Raw genomic sequence first — 17,810 nt, 5'->3', positions numbered from 1 at the left:
GTGTCGGGGCTGACCTCTATCCTTTATCTGATAGGCAGCTCTTTACACTTACAAACCTTAAAGCACTTGAACCTAAATGGCCATATTTTTGACTTACATTTTCTTGTTGTCCAATATTATAACTCCATCCTAACTTCTACTGCTTTATACTGTCAAAGCTTGTTTATTTATTAATTTTTTTGCTGAGTTAGAATCACCCTGAGCCAACATCCACTGCCAGTGTTCCTCTTTTTGTCTTTTTCTGCTTGAGGAAGATTAGCCCTGAGCTAACATCTGTGCCAATCTTCCTCTACTTTGTATGTGGCATGCCCCCACAGCTTGGCTGATGAGTGGAGTAGGTCAGCACCAGGATCTGAACCCGCAAACCCAGGCTGCTGAAGTGGAGCATGTGGCACTTTAACCACTTGGCCATGGGTTGGCCCCCAAAGCTTGTTTATTTTTATCCATGTTTTCATCTTTTTCCCTCTCATCATTGCCTACCTCAGGTAATTCTTTTCTTCTGGATTCAATTTCCTTCTTCCTGAAGTAAATACTTTGGTAGTTCTTTTAGCCATTATCTGTTAGTGGTAAAATCAATCTTCATCTGAAAATAGCTTAATTTGGTCATGACCCTTAAACAATATTTTAGCCAGATGTAGAATTCCAGGTTGGCAAATATTATCTCGGATCACTTTGAAGATACTTGCCCACTACTTTCTGACACTGTTGGTTGAGAGAGGTGCTGCCAGCCTGATTTTCAGTTCTGTAGAGGTAGTCCTGTTTCATTTCTCTGGTACTTTTAACCATTTTCCCTTGAGATTTGTGTTTCTGAGGATTCATGACTTTCATTAATTCTTGAAAATTGAGAGCCAATATCTCTTCAAATATTTCCCCTCACTCATCCTTTCTTTCACCTCCTTCTGGACCTCTTATTAGATGCATGTAGGACGTAACATTCTCTATTCCAGAAACCACTACGTCCTAAATCATTTCAACAAATCTAACTTCCAGTTCATGATTTCTCTTTTCAGCTCTTTTTGATATGTCATTTACCACCTGTTGGTTTACTCCGATATCTGTACTCTCTTCCTTACACATTAACAAAACTCCTAATTTTTAGTCAGGTTCATGGCTTCCCAGAATAAATATCACAGGTTCTCTTGCACCTAAGCATGGCTGTGTGACTCGGTTCTGGGCAACTGGATGCCAGTAGAAGAGTCAGTCCCAGATGGCTGTGGAGCTGAAATGCCAGTGCTGAGTGGCCGCACTCTGGAATTTCATGTAAGAAACCAAAAATAATTTTATGTGAGAAACTCATAACTTATTAAGCTGCTATCTTTTTTGTCTTTTATTCTTAGCCAAATCTAATTTTAACCTACATCATTCTTTGATTAAATTTCAATGACTATATTTTTAATTTCTTATAGTTCTTTTGGTTATTTTTGTATAGTGTCTATACATTTTCTTATGTTTTAAATTTCTTATTTAATATTTTTAATAATATGAAACATACTTATCTTTGTAATATTTATCAGATAGCTCTTTAATCTGAAATTTCTTGGCAATGTAATCCTACTCTTTATAGAATATATTGACTTTCACTGGAGATGAACTCATTTTTCAAAATTATGAAACACACAAGAAAAGAATCCATCATGCGTACATTTTCAGTGGGACTTCATTTGTGTGCATTTTAGGTGGCTTATGTTGAAGACAAGTCTCTGTAGGTTAATTTTGGGTTTGTTTCTGTCAAATACCACAGGTCACCTGCCAGGGACCAATTTTTATTTTACTTACTTAGCTAAGGGATTCTCAGACCACAAGTGTAGTATACATTGGAAGAATGGCAAATGAACCAATATTAGGCACAAGCCTGTGGTTATTAATTTTAAAGGTTTATTTTTGCTTCTCACCCTAAGCCCAGGGTAAGGCATACAAGCTTCCTTGTGTCTTGTGGTATCCTTTTTCTAGTCCTTTTTCACTGAATATGTCTCCTTTATTGCTCCCAACTTTGTCTCTTTCTTTTCATGATCTTAGATCTCAAACTCCCAGAAAATGACTTTCCCTGCCCTCAGCCAGCTGCCATATCCACTTATAGGCTTCCTATTCTGGTTATAGTTTTCAATTCTTCCTTCAATTATGGAACTTGGGAATTTTTCTTACTTTCTTGAAAGCATAGATATGCATTAAAAGGATATTTATTCTATTTTATCCAACATTTCAGAAGGTTATAGCATAAAGATTTTAAAGTTTTTCAACAAGCAATATTGCCAGAGCCAGTAGATGATTCTTTGAAAGTTCCGGGCTGTCTCAGCTGTGCTAAGGGAAAGAATTTCTGCTCTTAGGGGCAAATATGCTCTGGGGACTGTTGTGGAGTAATCAGTGGTACTCGATGTAGGAGAACCTCAAAGGGAAGCCAAAACTCAGGGATCAATTGTTGATTCTCACTCCATTGCTAAGCAAGGCAGAGTTTTTATACAATTTCTAGACTCTAAGGTTCTTGAGGACAATGCTTATGTCCTATATCTGGTGTTTCCCTGTTAACTCAGTGCTATGATTTGTATAATATAGAAGTTGCTTGAAAACAACTGTTGATTGACTGTTGACAGCATAAACTCTATAATTTAATCCTCACTTTGTACTTTGTACTCATCAGAAAATTACATCAAGGTGTGGTGCATTCTCACCACAAAACAGCACATTAACCCTGCACTCCACCCAGTTCAGAAACAGATGAAAATTGCCTGGGCTCATTTTTGACATTACATCCATTCTGTGATGAATTCATGATCAATAAAAAGTAGAAATGATTAATATATTACCTATTAAGTTAAAAATAGTTTTAAAAAAACTTTTAAGGGTAAATAGCCCAAAATTCACATCTTTAGCATTTGAAGAGATTATTAGAGATCATGTAGTAGGATCACTCATTCAGTGTCGGAAAAATCCCTTCTACAGTAACCGGGTTAATGCTTGAACACATCTAGAGACAACATGTTAGTCACTGCTTCACAAGATAGTTTATTTCATTTTGAAAATTTTAATTTGTTAGAAAGCCTTCATACTGTTTTTAATACTAATGTAACTTTTTTCTTATCATTGAATAATTATGTTCATTATAGAAAAATGTGACTATAAATAAACAAAAGATAAAACCACTCATAATTCTACCATCTACATCTAGCCATTTGTGCACCTGGTTGTGTATTTCTCCAGATCTTTCTCTGTGCAAACTTTTTTTTCCTTTAACAAAAATCTTTTCCGGCCGTGAAGGCTATTTTTTCATCTGAACTTTTCACCCAATAATATATTATAGCATCTTTTCATGAAAATAAACACTCATTCATAGCACACTTTTCATGCTGGAATAGTTATCCATTTTATGGATAGTCCACTGTTTATTTAACCAATTTCTTATTGCTGGGCATTGTTTTCCCTCCAATTTGTTACTATAATTAAATGTGGTGTAATGCATGTTGTTATTCATTCAAAGATATTTATTAGGCATCTTAACTCTGCCTAGCACTATCTTAGGTGCTGAGGATTCAGAATGGGGGTTGAAATTCCTGCCCTTACTGTTAATCTCTGAAGGTGGAGAGAGGGAGATTATAAATTAACAAACAGACCACAGATAAAATCATCACAAATAGTGATAATTGCTAGGAAGACAATAAAACAAGGTAATGAGACAGAAAGTGACTGGGTCGAGTCTGTAATTTAGGCAGGGAAGATATACTTATCACATAGCCATAGGATAAACCTTGGATGAACCTGTAGAAGTGTTGTATTTTGTACTAAGTTATCTTCCCATCATTGTGTAGAGGGCCTGCTTCTTGGCATCCGTACCCATGCTGGCTCTGTCTGGAGCTTTACTCCTACTCTTCAGCCCTAATCCTGCCCTCTGGATCAGCTCAGTGCCAGCCATCTGCTCTCTACTTGCCTCATAGCAATATTGTCCCTCACACGCAAAGAACTTCACACTTTGCAAAGAACTTTCGCATGCTAACCTAATGTATTCATTATTTTGTTTTGCTTTTGTTATGGAAAATTTCAAATCTGCATAAAAGAGATAGAATAGGATAATGAGCACACTATTATCCAGCACTCAGATTTAAAAAAAACCCAATATTTTGCCAATATTGTCTCATCCCCCCTGCAAACTTTATTTTCCCGGATTATTTTAAAGCAAAGCCCAGACACCACATTTTTTCCCAGCCATAAATATTGGAGTTTGTACCTTGAACACACAAGGACAGTCCTTTCTTATATAACTTCACTGCCATTACTATTCCTAACAGAATTAATAATACTTCTTTAATATCATGCAACACACAGCTCACGTTCACATTTCCACAATTATCTAAAAAATGTGGGTTTAATGTTGGTTTTTTGAATCAGGATGCAAACAAGATCCACACATTGGGTTGATATATCTTAAATTCCTTCTAATCTCTAACACTCCCCCTCTGCTTTCACATCATTTACTTTTTAAAGAAACAGGTTATCAGTCTTGAAGAACGGCTCATGTTGTGATTTCAACCGATTGCTTCTTTCTGGTGTCATTTAATTTTCTTGTGATGTCCCCATATTCCCCAGTATTTCTTGTAAAATGATAATTAGATCCAGAAGCTTAAATTAAGCTCTTTTTTTGTTTTTTTTGTGGCAAGCCTACATTAAATGTGATGTGATGTCCCTCTTCCTGCACAATACAGGAGGCACATATGGTCTGGATATTCTCCCCTTAGTGATGTTGAGATTGATCTGTAGGTTTGGGTGGTGTTAGTACTATCCATCCACTCATTTACAGTTCCCCATAAGCCTTTCACCTAATGCTATAAGCACATATTGATGATTATTGCATCATTTCTTTAGGCGCCAATAAATGGTGATTGTCTCATTCTATCATTCGTTCTTCATTCATTAACTAAAATTGTTTTTATCAAAAAGAATTTTCCTCATCAACTCTGTGCTAACCTGAAAGAGTTTAGTTAGGAAAGACAATAAATGTTAAATTCTTTCTCTTGCCACTTTTCAGAATAATGAGCTGGTGGCCTAGCAATTTCCAAAGATAACCATTTTTAAATAAACAGTATCATTATGGACTGATGGAGTTCTCTGTTTTTTGATGTGCCTTGATCAGTTGTAATGATTACTGCTTTGGGTTCTCAAATTGTCCCATGTTTTAGCTTCTTGTGTCTTTTTACACCACCCCAGTAGTCTACCGTGGCTTCCTTGCTTTCTGCTATAGTGAGATGTCCTGGGTTCATCTTGTGCGTCACTTGCTTCGGATCTGGCCTTAGATGTTTCTCCAAGGAGTCCCTCTTTCTTTTAGTGGGAAATGGTACTTAGAGACCTTAGTACGGGTACTATGGATGAAAAATATTACTAAGTTTTTACTGTTGCTAGGTCTTTTTAGTGAACAACACTAGGAAACACAATTTTTTCAAGAAAAAATCATGAATGAATAATGATATTTAAACTTAAATTAACATTTTAGGATATATACTTCTTTTGTATTATTCTTGTATTTTTTTCTTCTTCGGCTGAAAATTTTGGTCTTTTTCGTTTTATCTTACAATACAGCTATAATATTCAAGTGATAATGCCGATATTATTATTAATGATAACATTTTTCTTGCAATGCTAGGTAAGATTTTTTCAAGATTCTTCCTTCCTTGGAATAGAGATGTAGAGTCAAAATACCATCTTTTAAAGTTACCGGAAGTCACTCTTTTCTCAGTGTAGTTATGCCGTCAACCTTACATACAGTTAAACCCATTTGTTGTAGTTTGTTTTCACTGTTTAGAGATTGTTAAATTTAATACTTTTGTTTTTAATCATGTGTTAAAAGCATTTACAATATTCTAAAGCCAAAACTATGAAACAAGGTACATTCAACAAAGTCCAACTTCCTTCCTTGTCTTCTTTCTTTCTCCTGTACACAATCATTTTTATTAGTTTTAGCCCACAGTTTCTTTAACTCTTAATCTTATTTTTAAGGCTTTTATGTAGGTGGGAAAGTGATTATCATCTCCATTATAGAGGAAGCAGCCCTGCCATGTCTAAACCCACAATGCCAGAATCCAAACCCTGTGCTCTCCCGCAGCCCATAACCCCCTCTTCAGGCAGCCTGAGGAATTGCATCAAGGACATGCAGCCATCTGGTCACCCTTAGGTTAGATTCCAAATTAAACAGACTTCTGGCTTCAGTGATTACTCCTCCTACTCCAGAATTATGTAAAACAAGTATGCTGGCTATTTTTGTACTCCAGGTGGTGCTTGGCGTCTGGAGCTAGAAAAACTTGTGGGTAGATATGTGTGAATAAGTGTCTGTCTATTTGTGTGTGTGTGTGTGTTGTTAGGGAAACAAATTATCCCCAAGCTGCCAGTTTCTGCTAACACCTGCTGTGGTGACGTGGAATTGAGATAAACAATGACAGCACCCCTGGAATCACCCTGTAGGCAAATGCGGGGACCATTTACAAGAGGAAAGCCGTTTTGAAATCAACGAGGATCACGGTTCAGAAGACAACATGGACCCTGTGAAGTCTGTGTTGTGGTTCGGGTATGTTTAACAATAAAAACCCATGAAATGTTCTATGAATTCAAAATGACTGTAGATTTAATTTTTTTCTTTCTAATTCAATTGAATTTTAAATTGTATGGACACCTGGGAAGAAAATAGGGACTACAACTTCCCTAAGGGGCGAATGCACAAGTACGACAGAGTAAAATTCCTAAAGTATTGTTTATCATCATAGGGTTTCTTCCGCCTCCCCTCCCTCCCATCCACCTCCCTCCCTCGTTAGAGACCTGGGGAAGTGGAAGGAGCAGCGCTGGACAAGGGATGCCTGGGCCTTCTTCTAAGGTGAAGTGCAAAACTCCTGGAAGGCTCTCCCCACTTTGTTCCCCTCTCTATGATGAGAGGCAGAAGGTTTTTGTAGAAAGCGGCCTGATGTGAGCTCACAGTAGTCAAAGAGCGAGGTTGTGGCTTTCCCAGAAACCTCTCTCTGTTTAGAAAAGATCCAAGGAAGCGCCCCCCAAAACGTTTGAGTTTTTGTTTGTTTGTTTGAAAAAAGGTTTCAAAAGCAGAGCGTTTCGATGCCAGAGGTAGTTCATGTGTATACAATGGAATTATTTAATTTTTAAGCAACAACAGCAAAAGTGATAAAATGTCTGTAGAGAGCCGTGAGAAGCGGCGCTGCAAGTGGGACGGAAAAAGTCAACTTTGAGATTAGGGCCAGTGCGACAGCCCTAAATTCAGGCAGAGCTGCCACGGGTTTGGGACGAGCCTGCCCAGGCTCGGGTCCTCCTCCCAGAGCTCGCAGCTGGACCCAGGGGAGGCTGCGCACCGGACCGACAGTCCCCCTTCTCTTTCTTTCTGATTAAGGGGCTGCCCTCTGCCATGCAGCAGCGGTCAGGAAAGGCGGTCACTGACTCAGGGTGACCCGAGAAGACCAGAAACGGCTGTTTCTTCACTGGTAAAATGAGGGATGACTTTTCTAGCGCTGAAGCCTTAAGCCCTTTCTTCCCCTCGCCCCAGGGAGCCTCAGGACCTCTAATTCTTAAGAATCTCACCTGCCTAATTACTTTCTTTAAAAAATAAAGCTATTTCCTGATAAAGTAATGCACATTCACTAAATTTTTGAAAACTGCAGAAACATGAAAAATATTGCGTGTTTGTGTGAATACAAAATCAACACCACACGTGTACGGCATATGCTGCTTTTTCACATTACATCATGAGAATTTGTCCATCTTTAAAAGTGATTTTAATGACTGAGCAATATTTCATCCATTTTATGGATGTAGAATATTTTAGTTAACTATTCCTTTATTGTTGGACATTGAAGCAAGTTCTTCTCTAAAGAATGACACACACGTTAAAAAAATAATCTCTGATGATTTTCCTGGAAGTAATTACTATGCTGTTAAATCCAGTAACTTTCCACTATCCGGGCCACAACCGCTGCCATGTGTACGCCTGTTCTTCACAGCCTCAAGTACCCAGAATCGGGTCATTACAAAAAGGCAGGTGGAAGAGATGTTTTTGTTGTTGTTTATTAAAGAAGTTGAAGTTATTTTCGTATTTATTGGCCATTTACAGTGCTTTTGTGAATTGCCTCTGTCCTTTCCCAATTTTTCAAAATTGAGAAATAATTTTCTTCCCATAATAAGTTAGGACTTTTTGCATTTGTGCTATATGGGAATTATGTAGCACTAATAATATGTAAGAATATTAATGTTGTTGAATAAATGCTATAAACATTTTTACTCTGTTGTTCCTTTTTAAAACTTTGGTAGGGTAATTTCTGCCCCCTGGAGCTGTAAATTCCGTGGTCAGCTGGGGGTAGCTCCCCCTTGATTTGGAAGCTGTCTCTGGGGAGGGACTGAGAAACACGCACCGCAGATGGCCGCTAGGTGGCTCTGGTCGCTCTCGCAGCCTGTGCTGGGCTGCCTCGCGGCCAGCTGGAGTGTGGAGCCACGGCTGTAGCTGATTCCCTTTCCCGCTGCTCAAGCGCCCACCTGGTTACAGTCGGCCCTCCGTGCCCGTGGGTACGGAGCCGCCTAAGGCACTTGAGCATCTGCGGATTTGGGTGTCCGCCATGGGTCCTGGGACCAATCCCCCGCGGATACTGAGGGACGACTGCACTGTCTTTGGCGCGGGTCTATTTTTCCCTTGCTCTCTGCGCTTCTGAACAAACCCGATCTCGTGCTTTGGGGCTGATGTGGGTCCCTTTGGCTGTCTCTAGGGGCATATATTGCACAGAGGTTTCTGAGGTCTCAAAGCTCTAATGCCTAGCAATCAACACACAGGGCTCCAGACAACCTAATGCTGGCCACCAAGCCTATTGACGTGGCTCTGGTGTTGTTAGAGCAAGCAGCTCATTATCCTAAGTGCAAGTTAGTGTCAGTGGTGGGCAGGGTGAGGATGGGCGGTTACAGAAATGTGAGATGGAGGAGGGGAACAGAGGCCTCAGAGCTCACTTTCTAGTGGAAGAGGCAGGTAGAGGAGCGATCACATGGTATAGTGGGACTGCTGATTCTTACCGAATCTGGAGATGGAGGAACAAGTCGGGGGCCAGGGAAGAGATTTCTTGGAAGAGCTGAGATTTAGGCTGGGTCCAGCAGGATGAGTAAAATTTCTCCAGGTTGAGGGGGCATGCCAGACTAAGTGCTTGTAGCTCAAGCCAGAGTATGGGATGGCTCCCAAGAACTGCAGACACTCCCGTGTAGCCGGAGCCCAGGCAGGTAAGGGAGTGGCTGGAGGCGTGGATAGAGAGATAGGAAAGGCTGGAAGTGGTGGGCCTTGGATGGAGCTAAGGCCATGGCCTTGTTATGTTGTGTTGCCTCCAAAGGAAGTGAACGTCCTTTGGAGGGTTCCAGCAGATTTCCTCCTTGGCACAAACTCACGTTGTGGAATGACTCTTACCTCCCTCTGTTCCCAACTTCTCAGGCTATAAAAGATGCACCCTGGGCAGAACTTTGCTTTGAGTCACCATTGGGGTGGTTGCTGCAAAAGTGAGGATCTCCAAGTAGGAAGATCGCAAGCCCCCCAGAGCACTTGCCATTTAGAACTCCATTTTTGTCTCCCCTGGACCCCCTTCTCCCTAATCCAATCCATCAACAAATCATGTCCAGTCCACTTCCTAAACAGTTCCTGTATTGGCTTGCGTCTCCCCATCTCCAGTTTCTGCTGCCTCACCTGGGTCGTAATCATCTCCTTCAAGTAGCACTGTGGTAGCCTTCTAGGTGCCCACCTGCTTCCATTCTGTCCCCACCTCTTCCCCGTGGAAGCCAATTATTAAAAAATGAACAAAAGCATAGATCAGATTAGACCATCCCTCTGCTTTAAAATACTCCATGGCATTTGGAATAAAACTCAAGCTCCTGACCTTGGCCTCAAGGTCCTATGAGATTGGTACCTTGTCTGCCGGGCTCTCCTGTCTTGCTCTCCCCATTCCTCACCATGTTCTCAACAGTGGTCCCTTTCTCCTCCTGGCACATGCTGGGCCTGTTTTAATTCTATGGAGTCTCATTGGAGGTTTTTAATGAGAGATTTGACCTGAGCTGCTGCAAGTGTTATCTGCCGTTAGGCTGACGGGAAAGTACAGAGAGGAGAGAGAGAGAGAGGCTTGGACATTGTCTGGCAAGATGCGAGAAGGACCAAACAAGGCAATTGACCCCAGAGATGAAGAAGAGGGAGCAGATGTGTGAGTCCTCCTAGAGCTGACTTGCTAACTCTCTAGGGCATGGGGGTCAGCTAGATGTGAGGGATGGGAAACCACAAAATGGCTTTGGGATTTCTAGGACTGGTAAGTGAGACTCGGTGTCAATAACAGAAATTGGGAAGTCAGGAGGAAGGGCTGGCATGATGGGAGAAGAGGAGAACTGAATTCTGTTTACTGACCAATAGCTGATGTTTCAATGATAATAATAATAGTAATAATGATAGAAGCTACCACTTACCAAACACTTTCTATGTGTTCGATACTATGCTTTGACACGTTTATTTGCTTTTCACAGCACTCACTCACTGTGAGGGAGATGTTAAAAGTATCATTCCTGCAGTGATGAAGAACTGAAAGCTCATAGAAGTTAAGTAATTTGTCCAGGCTCCCAGTTAAAAAACAGCAGAATTGGGAATAAAATCTGGGTGTATTTGACCCTAAAGTTCTTAGAAGGTTTTCTTACCTCTGCAGTGATTCTAAGCATTCTACACATTTGAAAATCTCATAAAGACTTCAAGCTTAACATCTAAGGCTGCACTCATCAGAGTCCCCCTGAATCAACATCCTGTCGTGTGTTCTTCAGCTCAGGGATGAAATAACACTGCAGTCCAACCCGATGCAAACCTGAGACTGCAGGGTCATCCTTGATTCCTTCCTTTCCCTAACCTCTCAACCCTGAGTCAGGCACTACCATTTCTGTCCGAAACTGCTCAGTCATCGAGCTGTATGCCAGACACCTCTTAACCCTCCTCCGTCCCACAACCTCTCCTCAGTTCTGGTCACTACCATTTTTTGTCCCACCCCTCTTCCCTCTGCCTTTGTAGCCAAGGAAAAGACCCAGGAATTAGGAAGCAGTGAGGAGATTGAAGAAGTCCTTCAATGACAAATTAAAGGAAGAGTCCTCGTAGTGGAATCTGAGATCAGGAGAGGAACAAAGGCCTTTTTAGCTTAAAAAAGTCAAAGTTATAGAGCAGAAAGGTAAGAATTATGTAGAGGGAAAACAACAAGGAGGAGAAGCCCTTTCATCCTGGGCCTGAGGACTTTCTGTGTGAGGCACAGCCCATGACATCCTCCTCGTGTCCAGACTGCAGCATCTTCCTGGACAGGGGTTAAGAAGTTCCCCAGGAAGGACTCAGGAAGGCCTGACTCTGCCTCTTAAACTTCCTCAGACCTGCTGTTTATCACTGATTTGCTCAGTGTATGAATATGTGCCAAACACTTACAAAATGTTGACAATACCAAGAGCATCATACTGTTTTCTAGCATCTCATGATTGTGATGGGCAACTGTGGAACCAACTAAGTAAAATGCACTGTTTTAAGTGCTGTGACTTTGCACATCTTCTGTGAGCACTTACCCCAAGAGTCAAAGTCTGACACCACACCAAGGGGAGGAGGCCATACTCCCCTCCCTACCTCAATGTGGAACCAGCTCCTTCCTGTCTCACGAGGCTGCAGCTGGGGAGCACCTGGGGCAGAATCTTTTTTTTTTTTTTAAACTTTTTTTTTTTTTTAAAGATTTTATTTTTTCCTTTTTCTCCCCAAAGCCCCCCGGTACATAGTTGTGTATTCTTCGTTGTGGGTTCTTCTAGTTGTGGCATGTGGGACGCTGCCTCAGCGTGGTCTGATGAGCAGTGCCATGTCCGCGCCCAGGATCCGAACCAACGAAACACTGGGCCGCCTGCAGCGGAGCGCGCGAACTTAACCACTTGGCCCCGGGGCCAGCCCCTGGGGCAGAATCTTTTGCACAGACAGCCCTTTCCTGGTGTAGGGGTTGGAGGTGCCTTCATCAGTGATGCTTAGCCTGAAAGAGTGATGCATGCAAGGCGTACCATTACCTGCATGAGGCTGGTGATACCCTGTCACTGCAGAATCAGAGGGTGGCAGAGCCATGGGGGAGAGAGGGTGTAGCTCCAGCCTTTCCCTGATAGCTACTGACTCCTCTGCTCAGGGCCCACAGGCTTCCCTGAGGCAGGGAGAATCTGCCACTTCCTTCTTTTCATTCCGTGTCAGGTCATTGCACCCTGTGTAGGCAGGGCTGGGCTCCGAGATGCTGAAGGAGGGAGAACGTTGAGCAGCCTGGAATGGGGAGCGCCAGGTGGAGCAGGGACAGATGGTGGGGGTTAGAGAGACCTATTGTTTCACAAGACCTTTGGCCACCACCAAATCTACCATATCCAAACCGAAGGTTTTACCCAGGCTGAGGTCTTTCCTGAGTTTATCAAACCTGTGCTTGTGTCTGCTCAACACTAGGGCTCTCAGATAGACGGAAACATATCTTAGCCTGAGGCCAAATTTTTCCTTCCTGGAACATCGGTGTGTATGCCTATATATGTGTGTGAGCATGTGTTTGTTATGTGTGTGCGTTCATGTGTGTGTTAGGTGTGTCTGGGTGTTATCTGACTCAACATCCTTTATGCTTCCTGGCTGAGGACTACCTAAGAATTTCTCAAGCTTTGGGTTAGCAAATAGCCTGTCCATAGCTATGAATCCATATCCTGCTATAGTATGAGTCCTGTATCTGCATCCACCTCTTCAGACAATCCTATCTCAGCCAGTTGAGCTGGGCTGTATATTTCGGAGCAGACTTGACATCAAGCCCATCTTGTGGACTGTCTGTTACATTTTTGTCCCCAAAGTCTAAAGAACTGGATTTCTGTGAACGTTGGAGGGGAAATTGATTTCCAGTTTGCCACTTCCCCAAGGCTTTAAAAAATATTTAATTCTATGAACTCACATGGTGTTGTGTTGGTTTGACTTTAGCTCAGGCTCTATTAGGTCTTTTTTTTTAAATTTCTTTTTTTATTCTAATAATACATATATAATGTAAAATTTACCATTTTAACCATTTTTAGGTGTACAATTCAGTGGAATTAAGTACAATCGTAATGTTGTGCAACCATTTCCATGATTCATTTCCAGAATTTTGTCATCATCCCAAACAGAAACTCTGTACCCATTCGACAGTAACTCCCCATTCCCCACGCCCTGAAGCCCCTGATAGCCTCTGCTCCACTTTCTTTCTCTCTGAACTGGACTGCTAAAGCCTCACATAAGTGGAAAAATACAATATTTGTTCTTTTGTCTCTGACTTATTTAACTTAGCATATGTTTTTAAGGTTCATTGAAGATGTAGTATGTATCAGAACTTCATTCTTTTTTAAGATCAAATAATATTCCTTCGTATGTGTATTATACATTTTGTTTATCTATTCATCTGTTGATGGACATTTGGATTGATTCCACCTTTTGGCTGTTGTGAATAGTGCTGCTGTGACTATGGGTGTACGAGTATCTGTGTGAGGCCCTGCTTTCAATTCTTTTGGGTATATACCTAAAAGTGGAATTCTATGTCTTTTCTATTTTTTAGTTTTAAGAAATAGTCTGGCTTAGGTCTACTTCAATATTATTTCAATAATTTGCACTCAATGAGAAATGTCACTCGGTTTGTGTGTCAAGGGATGGTTTCCATAGTGGGTGGTTAGATGTAGTCAGTCGATGGCTACACTTTCGTTCAGAGATATTAGAGATAGCACTTGCCTTCCCCAAATGGGGTCCTATTGCAGTCATGACTTACAGGATTTGGAATCTTAGTGGTGTAGAGTTTGAAAAGCAATATTAAACACATTGAGCTGTGCTGAAAACAAGTAATTTAGAAAGAATTCTAGAGCCAGCCCTGATGGCCTAGTGGTTAAAAGTTCAGCACTCACCACTTCAGTGGCCCGGGTCTGCTTCCTGGTCATGGAACCACACCACGAGTCTGTCAGTTGCCATGCTGTGTCAGTGGCTCACATAGAAGAACTAGAACAACTTACAGCTAGGATATACGACCATGTACTGGGCTTTTGGGAGAAAAAAAAAGGGGGAAGATTGGCAACAGATGTTAGCTCAGGGCAAATCTTTCAAAAAAATAAAAGAGAATTTACTTAAAAAAAAAGAACGGGGCCAGCCCAGTGGTGCAACAGTTAAGTTCTCACAATCTGCTTTGGCGGCCCAGGGTTCGCTGGTTCAGATCCTGGGTATGGACCTATGCACTGCTTGGCAAGCCATGCTGTGGCAGGTGTCCCACATATAAAGTAGAGAAAGATGGGCATGGATGTTAGCTCAGGGCCAGTTTTCCTCAGCAAAAAGAGGAGGATTGGTGGTAGATGTTAGCTCAGGGCTAATCTTCCTCAAAAAACCCCCAGAATTCTATTACTTGCTTTGAAGTAAATCAAGATAGTCTGGTGGTTGCATTGATGGTCCTACAGCCAGACTGCTGTGTGACCTTGACAGGATAAGAAAATGTGCAATGATTTTGTTTCCATATCTGTAACATGAGATAATAAGAGAACCTACATCCCAGGGTTGTTGGGAAGATTAATTGAGGAGCTATATGCCAAACAGTTAGCACCAGGCCTGGCTCATAGTAACTGCTAATATTTACTATTTGATCTTATGATTACCTTCATCTTCATCCATCTTCATCCCTCTCTCACTTCCACCTTCTTCTTCCCAAGTTTCTCACATCAGACACTCCCAGACAGAGCCTCAGCACCACTTCTCCTCTGCTTCTGCAACCTCTTCAGTCTTAACTCTCACCATGTGCCCCCCAGAGCTTTATTGAAGAAACTGAGTTAATAATCACCCCGAGGACTTCCTTTCCTCCCCGGTCTCTCAGCAACTTTTCTGCTAGTTTTTGGGTTCTTTGTCTTCCCACTCCCTGTCTCTTAGTTGGGGATCCTGGAATACTGTTTCATACTCTGATAGTGGCAGTCACGTCCCCACAGACTCTGGTTATGAGTGAGAGTATTTCTTACACTGTGTTACAGAGGAAAGAAGGTCTTTTACTGGTGTGGGGTTGAAACTAGTAACCCTGCTCTTCCCGTCCCAACAGAAAGTTTTCTTACAGGCCCCTTTGAAGAACTGGAACTGTTATTTTTCTAGTCCAGGGTCGAGATCTGTTCCTTATGCAAAGTAGTGTTGGCCGGAGGAGCAGAAGGGAGGAGAGACTCACAGAGCAGCCTGGGTTGGAGAAAAGTCAACAACAGCCTAGTGGTGCTAAGGAAAAAATACTTTATTTTCATGGGGTCAGCCACAGGTGATGACAATTGATGGAGCAGATATTGCAAGTTCTGGAAGATACCAAGGTGGGCATTCTGTGGACTCCTGGAGAATAGATAGGAAAAGCCACTGAGGAAAGCTCAGCTGCTGTCCAGGAGCATCTCAGTGCTGGCCAAGGGCATGGAGATGGGCATATTGGGAAGTAACACACTAGGCTGAGATGGTCCTTAGAATTTTGTTTCCTCTAAAGTTGCTGGTCTCAGCATCAGAAACCCAGGTCAGCAGCAGCCCCCAGAGCCCTGGCCACAGCTGGAGTCCCCGGACTGCTGACCACTGCCACGGTCACAGGAGTTGGAGCTCCGGCGCCGGCATCGGTGGGACCTGCGGCGCCCGTGGTGGCTCAGGCAGCAGCCGCCCTCGGAGCTTGGAGCACAGCCCGAGGAGGCTGGAGGTGAACACTGTGCGGGGCTCTTTGGGGGGCACTTGGGCGAGGGGCACTTGGGAGGGGGCTGGCACTGCTGCTGGTTCTGCTGGCAGGACATCTCGGTGGGAGGTGAGTGAGCCTGGACGGATTAAAGGAAATGTCAGTGCAAAACCTCTAGGCCAGTTTCTCCCCATGAATGGTTTTATAAAGCCCTTGCTCCTAGTACCAGCTTCTTCCTGAGCTGTGGTCTTCAGGAGAAAATGGGAACCACTCTCAAGTTAAACTGACGCGGCAAGACATTTCCCTTACTCAGCCCTCCTTCCCAAACCAATGATGATACCTTCTAACTGGGCCCCAAGTCTCTCTGCCTCCATAGAAACATGGAAGCAAATACGCCCAATTGGATAATGACTCCTGGAGAATGTCTCTGGGCTTGTGTGCATCTTTCAGGATAAAGAGTGGAGGGGATGCTGAGAGCCAGGACTCTGGTGTGTTACAGACCCTGATGTCGCAGACCACAGAAGTTGCTTGCTCACTGTCCCCACCCTTTCCCCTCTGCTCTCCAAGGTCTCTTCTTGCTGTCTCTATGTCAGACACCCCTGCTTCCCTTTTCCCCACTCAAATCTCAGCTTGTCTTCCCAACACTCCCAGCTGAGGTTCTGTCCCCTTCCAGACACTCACCGATGCAGAGGAGGCAGGAGAAGGCTGTTCCTGAGGAGGCTGTGGATGAGGAGCCTGGGGCAGGCGCCCTTTTATTCTGTGCTGGGTTTGTGATACACGGCCTGAGCATGCAGCTGCTTTCACAATCAGGGAGAGGGTGACAGCACCACACACTCCCGTCAAAGGTCTCCAGCTTCTTCCTGCATGCTTGTGAAGATGTCTGGCAAGAGGGAACTGGGAAATCTTGATGACTGCTCACCAGGTGTGTTGGGGACCTGTCATTTCTCCTTTCACTCATTCAGCTCAGATGCTTTAACTTCAGCTCTGCCCCTTGCATTTTTGCTGGGCAGTGAGGATGTAGAGACGTACATGACACATTTCCTGACCTTGAGCATTTCAAGTTTAACTGGACAGACATCAGAGAAGAAAACATATGCCTCTGATATCATGTGATTCGTCCTGTGATAGAAATGTCTCAAATATTCATTTTTTTTTACTTCTTTCCTATTGCTCTGCATATTCCCCAGGGTAATGATTTTTTTCAGATGTAATCAGCTCCTGACTTCTGGGGTTGTTGGGTGATCTGAGACTACTGGACCCTGGGAATGAGACATGTTAGAAAATGGACAGAGGATGGGATCCAGGCCCTGTCTGGAGCAGGTGGGGCCCTTCAGAGAACTGTGGTAGGATTATATAAATGAACAGACAAAATATCAAAAGGACTTACAATAGTTGAGATCACAAGACTTAAACTTAGTATGAGAAAAATCCAGTTTGTCCCTATTTAGTTTTCTGTGGGATATAATAATATTGATTATCAGAAAATGAATGATCTATGCGTGTGAAATATTTTAGCTAATTGATGGGGTCATGAGGATGATTTATTAAACATGTTGCTAATGATGTTGATGATGGTGGTGATGTTATATGCATCACATTTAATAGAGCAGATCTGACCATTTCTAAGGATTGTGTATGGTGATTTTTAAAAATAAAATCTGAATTCTATTTTACCATTGAATTTTATTACAGTACTAGAAATGAATTTCCAATTGACTTAATCTCTACTATCATAATAACTGCATTTGCTATTTGTTTCCAAAACATTATGGTCAGAACTACAACAGAACATTAATTATTTATATTTAAGTTAGATGGTTAATTTAAATAAAATATTTTTATGGTAAATATTTACTTTTCTGTAGTCCATAGTTAATCGCTTTTAGACACAAAATTCTTTATAAGAACATGCACTTCAAACTTTCTCACTTTAAAACATAGGAACTCCATGATTTATTTTGAGATGCCTGTGGGAGAATGAATTGCACTGGGTTACATGGAATGGTGGCTTGGGATGGAGGAAGGGGGAAAGGGTTAGAGATGGCATTGACTGTCTTCTCTGATATTCTTCTGTCCCCAGAAGGAGTCTCTTGCTGAGGGGATGTATGTAGGCTTGGCTCCAGGACTCTGCTA

At 42.4% G+C, this 17,810-nt stretch overlaps 1 protein-coding gene across 1 annotated transcript; it reads right to left on the bottom strand.

Annotated features, from left to right (window-relative positions):
• Positions 1-15,245: 15,245 nt before the first annotated feature.
• On the bottom strand, positions 15,246-16,399 carry LOC139081462 (late cornified envelope protein 3B-like). The gene is made up of 2 exons (XM_070607283.1): positions 16,359-16,399; positions 15,246-15,816 (listed from the first exon to the last, which is right to left on the bottom strand). Exon 2 carries the CDS (start codon positions 15,793-15,795, stop codon positions 15,532-15,534), a length of 264 nt encoding a protein of 87 aa, XP_070463384.1. The 5' UTR covers positions 15,796-15,816; positions 16,359-16,399; the 3' UTR covers positions 15,246-15,531.
• Between the last annotated feature and the right edge of the window lie 1,411 nt (positions 16,400-17,810).

Source organism: Equus przewalskii, unplaced genomic scaffold, assembly GCF_037783145.1.
Source record: "Equus przewalskii isolate Varuska unplaced genomic scaffold, EquPr2 ChrUn-10, whole genome shotgun sequence".
Taxonomy (NCBI): Eukaryota; Metazoa; Chordata; class Mammalia; order Perissodactyla; family Equidae; genus Equus; species Equus przewalskii.
The sequence above is the reverse complement of the archived record's forward strand: the minus strand, read 5'-3'. Positions and strand labels throughout refer to the sequence as shown.

Bases quoted from the DNA above. Each gene is read 5' to 3' on its own strand.
- LOC139081462 (XM_070607283.1), bottom strand. From the start codon at position 15,795: ATGTCCTGCCAGCAGAACCAGCAGCAGTGCCAGCCCCCTCCCAAGTGC.